The 7,869-nt window shown below is 45.9% G+C and overlaps 1 protein-coding gene across 1 annotated transcript; it reads right to left on the bottom strand.

The window, feature by feature from the left end:
• Window positions 1-1,004: 1,004 nt before the first annotated feature.
• On the bottom strand, window positions 1,005-3,170 carry LOC138817115 (golgin subfamily A member 2-like). The gene has a single exon (XM_070007506.1). It carries the CDS (start codon window positions 3,168-3,170, stop codon window positions 1,005-1,007), a length of 2,166 nt encoding a protein of 721 aa, XP_069863607.1.
• Between the last annotated feature and the right edge of the window lie 4,699 nt (window positions 3,171-7,869).

Below are 7,869 nucleotides of genomic sequence, written 5' to 3'. Positions count from 1 at the left end.
TATACCATTCTACAAATTTTGACAAAGGTGATTTCATAGCTGCCAACAGTCAAGATATACAAAGATACCATCCAGCTTCCTCCTGGCCAATTCTCCATTATCCCTGACCCCTGGCAGTCACTCTACCACTTCCTTCCTTGCTCCTATAGGTTTGCTGTTTCCAGAAAGTCACCTACACAGAATCATACAATCTGTGGTCTTTGGAGTTTATTTGATATTCATCTGTGAGGTTGTATGCGCTGGCTTTTTAAATTATACCACAGCTGGATTCTCTATTCGCCAGTTAAAGGACAATTCAGTTGTTTCCAATTTTGATCAGTTATCAGTTATAAATAAATCCATTAGAACTGTTCCTATGCCTGGTTTTGTGTGACCCTGTTTTCATCTCTTTTGAGTAAAGCCCTAGGAAATAGTATTTCTTGGTTTATGTTAAGTGCAGCTTTATTCCTATAAAAGTAAAAAACATTCCCAGAATGGATGTATCATTTGGTAAAGCTATTAGCAATGTTTGCGAGTTTTACTGGTTTCAAATTCTCACCAGTACTTGGCATTACCATTTTCTCTTTATTTTAAGCAATTATTTCCTTTAGCTGCAGGGCACAAAATTCGGAAGATATTAAGATAATATCTTATAAAATGAAGATAATACCGTATTATTAAACATGTCATAAAATTGAGAAACCTTAGTATTATTAAAATATACCATGAAATAATTGCTATCACTTTTATGAATTAGTAATATAAAACTATGCCATTGCTCCTCACCTTCCTTTCTAAAAAAAATTCCTCTTCATAGTAAACCTGACCTGGGCCCACCCCTTCCCTAGCAACAAATGGAGTTAGATGTCCCTAGAGCAGCCTCTGTTCTGTCCCGCCTGCAGTTAACCTCTCCTCACTCCACACCTCACTAGAATTAGTCCTGAGACAATTCCACCCAGCTGTCAAGGCCCAAAGTGCATTGTAGAGGACAAGTGTCCACTTCTCCAGGTGGAAGCTGCTAGGTTTTAGGCAATAATTATCTCTAACACGTCATTCCCATCCGTCCTGTAGAACAATGGGAAGCAGGGGTGGTCGTCCAAGCCTGCAAGCTCAAGCAGGTGCTGGGTATTAGGCTGCGCCAGCGCGATCTGATCTGTAGAGCTGTCTTTGAGGGGCCAAGGCACCACAGCCTCTCTCTGGGCTGCCTCTAGGTTGTCTTCAAACTTCACGTCTCCAAAGGCTTGCCGCTCCTCCAAAACTTCCATGTTGGTGGGGCCTGGGACGGCCTCAGCAGCAGGGGTCTGCGCGGCTGCCCGGATCTGGCCTTGGTGCCCTGCGCCCTCACCTGCAAGGCACCACAGCAGCTCCTGCAGCTCTTCCTTCTTTTCCTGCTTCTCCTGGGCCAGTTCATCCAGGTTCGCCATCTGTCCCTCAGAGAATACAGTGGCCTCTGCAATGGTGGGCATGTGTTCTGACAGCTGGCTGCATCCATGTTGGAGTTCATCCGATTGCTTCCGATAGTCCACCTCGCGGGGCAGGTTGTGGGTGAAGCAGATTTTCAGCTTTTTCTTGGGTGCCTGTGCGTCCTGCTTTCTCTCCCCAGCAACGTTGTGGTTCTGGCTCTCTGGGAAGCGGGTCTGGCGCTCCAGCTTTATCTGGCACTGGGCTGCCAGGTTAGCCAGGCAACTGCAGCGGGCCTGCTGCTCCCGCAGCTGCCGGCTGAGCCTCTCTTTTTTTGATTCAGCAACATGCATCGCGTCAAGGTAAAAATCCCACATGGTTTGTGGGTTGTCTACGTCCTCGGGGACAGTCACATCATGTGGAGTCACCTCCTCACCCTTCTCTGCTTGGTCCACTCCTTTGCCTTCCCTAGGGAAAGCCAGGAAGCTCAGCTGGGCCCTCAGCTGCTCATTCTGATGTCTGGTGACTTTCAGACTTTTCAGAGTGTTCTGTAACTTTCGATAGACCCTGTGGCTCTTCACCTGCTCCTGCTTCAGCTGCTCCAGCAGCTGGGTCTGATTCAGCAGGTACTGCTGCAGGGCCTCCTTCTCTGAGATCAGCTGCTCAATGGAGGCCATGTGCTGTTCACAGGTGGCTCTGAGCTCCTGCAGCTGGGCCAGGGACTGGTCATGCTGCTCCTGCAGATTCTGAGCTGCTTGGCTCTCTGACTCAGCCATCTCTTCCAAGTCTCCTAACTTTTTCTCTAGCTGGCCCAGCTTCTCCTGCAGATGTCTTTTCACCTGCTGCTCTGAGCGCAACACACTGGCCAGTTCCTCCTTCTCACCACTCAGCCTGTGGAAGGCATCCTGCAGCTGAGCCAGCTGATCGTTCAGCTCTCGGTTGTGCAATAGAGTGCATCTTGTGGTCTCATGGTCTCTTTCCATTGTCTCAAGGATCCTGTGTTGATCCCAGGCATGTTGATTCCACACCTTGGCCTGCTGCTCCAGAAACCATAGCCGCTCCTGCTGCTCCAGATTCTGGAGATGGAGGCTCTGGTTTTCCTGTACCTGGATGTAAAGTTGCTCCTTCAGGTTCTCGAGCTTCTTCTGCATCTGATAGGCCTGGGCCTGCAGCTGCTGCTCAGCCTGAGATGGTCCTATGGGGAGCAGAGGGGGCAGCAGCTCTGCCAGCTGCTTTCTCAGTTCTAGCAGGTTCGTCCCTTGGCCTTTCTCCTCTCTCAGCTGGCTCATCTTCTCCAAGAGCTGTTGGACATTCCACATGGAGCTCTCCACCCTCAGCTTCTCTGCAATGCTATCTCTTTCCAATCTTAATGTTGTCACTAACTCCTTCATGCTCTGTAGCTCTCTCTCCAGCTCTGCCCGTTCCTCTATTCCCTTTTGTTGATTATGTCCAGATGGAGATTCCCTAGAGAATTGAAGGAGGAGGACTTCCGACATGTTGTTACTGATTCCAGTGTCTATGGAAAGGACACTGGCAGGGAAGGACACAGCAGGAAGCTCAGGGTCAGTGTCTTTGGTCATACCCTTGGTTGATTTCTGATCCCCAGTGATGTTTGCCTTGAGGTTACCTCCCTTTTTAGTTTTCTTCTTTCTGTTGGCTTCAGTGGACCCATCAGGACAATTTCTCTCCAGGAATTCTTGCAATAGTTTCTGTCCTGCATCTGTTTCTTTCTGTCTTGTCTGCTCAGACATGCCAGGGATGGGATGGAGAAGGTTGGGTGGAGGACACATTCCCAAGCTCTCTGAAATCACTTTTATTCTGGCTCAAACACCACTATGTCTACTTCCTACAGAATCTCCTTAATCACCTCGAGCCTCACTACTACCAAGAACCTCTACCTCCCTCAACTGCTGTTATGGTGTGAGCTAATAGAGGAGAATAACAGTGGCACTAAGCAGCATGGAATGTGGGTGTGGCCTCAATTCTTGTATCCTATTGGTCAGAGAAGCATGAAAGAAAAGGGGCATGGCCAGATCCTTGTGATCCAGGCAGAATGGGTGGAGTTATGATGAAAGCTGCTCCTGCCACTCCTCCCCATCCACACTGCTGGATATTTTCACAGCTCTACTAGAGGCTGTTCAAGATGAGGACCTCCACCACACACAATGGTAGTCATGGAGTACTTCTGAGAGAGATCACTCTCAGGCTACTTCCCTAGACCTTCTTGTATTGCAGATTTTCAGTACCAGGCTTGGGGGTGAGGGGGAGGGAATCAGGCCCCAGAGCTCAGGTGGCAAGTGAATAACAAGCAGCAGTGTATCACTTTACAGTCCCTTCATTTCACAACTTGGCCCCATATTTTCATGTATTAGAATTGGCCTCCAATGTGTTTACCATCCAGTCCTCCAGATGGTCCCAGGTGCACAACTCCATCCCTCCTTAGCAGAAAATTCCTGATCCTGGAAGTGAATCTATCCTTCTCCCACCTGGATCCAGTCCTGAGTCCTGAATCTATTTCCTAGCTACTGCTCCTCTCTCACCCCTAGTGTACAAGCTGTTTCCATAACAGAGGCTGTTGCATCCAACCATCTTTTTTCTAGGGGACTGAATCAGAACTGAAAAGTTGCCAGAGCCTTCCAATACACAGCATGTGAATGCTCTTCCCTTTGATCCTGACCTAAACGCAGCCCACATATCTCAGCTCTCTTCAAGATCTTCCCCTCAGTGACGGCTTAATAACCACATGTGATTCACTGTGGCTATCATATTGGGTTCACCTAGACATTCCATTCATTTTCCTGACTCCCAATAAAAGGATACTTCAGCACAAGTAGCCGATTCTAAAATTCATGTTCTTAGTGCTGGTTTAAATGTAAACTAGATAATACAATAAACAGTTTACAAGTACTTTATATACAATAATCTCACTTAATCCTAGTCTTTTTCTCTTTATGCATGTTTGATTGACAAGAAAAGACTCCCCTAAACTTTGTCAAATGGGGTTACATATTCCTTGAGCCAGCGAGCATTTATAATCTGCTTTTACCTGTTGTTATTATAAGAAAAAGCAGTCTTTTCTATCAAACCAAAATGTCTCCATCTTGTAACCTGGCATCATTATGCACTGGTATTTCTTGGTAGTTATATTTTCTGGACTCATTTGCTTTTTGACTTCAAACTGTAGCTGTCAGCCGTGTTGTTTATAACCAGCCAGCCATGTAGAGACTATGAGTCCTTTCCAACAAAATTAAAAAACCACCGCCCCCCCCCAAGTGGTAACTATTTCACTGATAGATAGAATGCTTTCTAGCTCCCTTAAAGCACGCTCCCCCCTCCCTCCAGTCAATCATAGCATGTGAGCTCCACTGGGAGAGGGGACAGCACCACCACTTGTTTAGAGTGGAAGCCAAGTGGGCCATCCTGTCTGGTGTGCCTGCTTAACTCTGGGTAGAGGGGCTGCCTACCCTTCTGCACAGAAGTAAATTGCCTTGATTAGATTTCCTTTATCTCTTGTGTGTCTAATTTTCTGAGAGTAAAGGGTTAATTTCTCGTGTGTCTCATTTTGCCAGTGCTTCCAGTGATTGGAGATTCATCTAGGATCCACATCCATCCAGGAAGGTCAGCCAGGCTTCCTTTCCAGGGTGATGCATCCTGCTGCCCAGTTGTAGCAGCCCCAGGACTGGGCCAGCATTAATGACTTCCCCAATCAGCAAATGAACTCGACCCTTGGAAATTTTCACAAATGTGCATAAAAGAGCTCTAAAAGTCAGGCACCAGTGGCTCTGAGATCTGACAATGACTGTTCCAAGCCAGCCTTTGCCCACGAAGCCCCTACCTTTCTGGGTTAGGGCCAGCTGCACCTGCTCTTGATTCTGCAGGCTCCTGGCCACTTGACTGCTGTGACTGCTGCTGCACATTAGAGTCAGTTTGGCATCAGAGGACACTGCCAGGCTAGAGATGACCAGTTGTCCTAGGATCTGTTGGCCCAGGACAGTCCAGATTTAGCCACATTCAGCCAGGGAGCCTGTCAAGAGCACCTGCTGACAAAGCCAAAGCAAAGCTCTTAAAGGTCAATATTAAACTAGCTAACTTTATATGAGAAGAACTTGCCTCACACTAATTAGGCAGTTCATAGTAACATTCCATCTGTAATTATGTCTACTTATTCAGTACCGTTTTGATTAGTGTTGATATCTGCATGAGCATTGATACCAATTTCCCTAGACAGAACTCCTAGATTTTCTTTTCCTGGTGCCCCCCAATAGATTCTGCCTGAAGGTTATAACTCCTTGCTTCCCTTTGACATCTTTAAAGCACCCAACAACCTTCCTCTTTTCACCCTGAGTGAAACATTGGCATAGCTCCTACTTTCAAGAATATGCCTATGAAGACACTTTTAAAGCTGGCCACCAGTGGCCAGATTTGCCTGCCCAAGTTGGTTTTGAACTGTGATTCTCAGATCCTAGCCTCCTGAGTAGCTAGGCTTGCAGATATGGGTCCGGTTTTACAAATAAAATGGCTTGAGTTGGCTGGTTTTGTTTTGTTTTGTTTGTTTGTTTTTGGTAATTAGGCAGAGAAACAAAATTCCATATCTGATCCAACTGCTGACTTTTCCTTTGCTTTGTCCTTGGCTGGAGGTGTGTGTGTGTGTGTGTGTGTGTGTGTGTGTGTGTGTGTGTGTGTGTGTGTGTGTGTGTGTGTGTGTGTGTGTGTGTGTGCGTTCCAGTCCTGGAGCTTGAACTCAGGGCCTGAATACTGCCCCTGAACTTTTATTGCTCAAGACCAGCACTTTACACCACTTCCAGCCTTTTCTGTTTATGTGGTACTGAAGAATGAAACCCAGGCTTCATGCATGCCAGGCGAGCACTCCACCACTAAGCAACATTCCCAGCCTTGGCTGAAGCTTTGGCATAGCTGAAGCAGGTACAAATGCCTTGACAGATGGATGAACCAAAAAAGACTTGATCTTTACAGCAGGTGGGACACTGACTAAGCTGGGAGCCACTTGAACCCATTGATGATAGAATGGAGTACTGATCAAACACTTGGGTAGCCAGTCCGCAAACATATGCTGACAATATGGGAGTGGCCCTCCAAGAAGCAGGTATGCAGAGTTTGCTTTGTGATGGCGAGCACTTTTCCTGTAGAAGCAGCCACTGTCACCTGTCAGTTGGATGATCAGTTGCAGAAGGAAGTTAAAGGTACTTGTTGATATGTTCAGCTATGACTTCCCCACAACCACTCTGTCTCTAGTCTTAGCTGCACATCACTCAAGATTTCAGTGGTAACTATTTATGTTGTGCCAGTTCTAGGGCTTGAACTTGGAGTCTAGGTACCACCCCTAAACATTTTTTGCATAAGACTAGTGCTTTACCACCTGAGCCACAGGCTCTACTTCCAGATTTTTGCTGGTTAATTGGAGATAAGAATCTCACAGACTTTCCTACCAAAGCTGGCTTTCAACCATGATCCTCAGATCTTAAGCTTCCTGAGTAGATAGGATGACAGGTGTGAACCATTAGCACCTAGCTAGTGATTTTTTTTTTTTAATGTAGCTGAATTTATCTCTTAAAAAATGAATTCAGGTTCTGGGAAGGTGGCTCAGTGGTAGAGCGCTTGCCTTGCATGCCTGAGGCCCTGGGTTTGATTCCCCAGCACCACATAAGAAAAAAAAAAAGCCGGAGTGGTGCTGTGGCTCAAGTGGTAGAGCACTAGCCTTGAGCTGAAGAGCTGAGGGACAGCACCCAGGCCCAGAGTTCAGGCCCCACGACCGGACCCAAAAATAAATTAATTCAGGGTTTTGTGCCATTAGAGGCACTTCCCATGACAACATTATAAAATAAATCCTTTCATGGTTTTCTTTTCCATAGTAATAATAACTATGAGGAGCCTACAATGTGGTTTATTTTAATATGATTTCTGGTTATCTTTGCACTCTGAAATCAAATATATTCCCCCACTGATTTTAAATCTTGGCTACATCATGTACATATACATACACACATATAAACATGCAGAAATTCATTTTCACTTAAAATGAGCACCTATAAATTCTAATTTCAATTTGATAGATCCTGAGCTTCCATTGATACTCATACCACTTCAGAGTTTCTTTTTGCAGTATATCTAATTTGCCAGAGAAGACAGTTAAGTACCGAGGCATTCAGACTATTCTGATCAAAGCCTAGCTACCATAATAGTCTGGATGCAAATTAACAGGGAAGGAATTCAGTCTTGGGAAATTGTTACTGAAACTGGATTTGGGCTCTGTAAGAAACATATTGGTGGTTCATTTTCAAAGCTGGGTATCAAGACCTGATCCTGAGTTTAAAATTGCTAGGAAATTGCTCGCAAAGTAAGCTAGGTATCTGACCTGACCCAGAGTTCATCGTGACAATTGTAAAGTTCGTATAGCTGGAAAAGTTCCCAAGCAAACAGAATGTCAGGGAGAGGACAGCTCATGAGGAAATTCAAAGAAAATATCATTGT

This window comes from Dipodomys merriami, unplaced genomic scaffold, assembly GCF_024711535.1.
Source record: "Dipodomys merriami isolate MVZ:Mamm:240054 unplaced genomic scaffold, mDipMer1.0.p SCAF_7, whole genome shotgun sequence".
Classification (NCBI taxonomy): Eukaryota; Metazoa; Chordata; class Mammalia; order Rodentia; family Heteromyidae; genus Dipodomys; species Dipodomys merriami.
The sequence above is the reverse complement of the archived record's forward strand: the minus strand, read 5'-3'. Positions and strand labels throughout refer to the sequence as shown.

What these genes read in the sequence shown, in the direction of transcription:
- LOC138817115 (XM_070007506.1), bottom strand. Translation starts at nt 3,170, where the DNA reads ATGTGTCCTCCACCCAACCTTCTCCATCCCATCCCTGGCATGTCTGAG.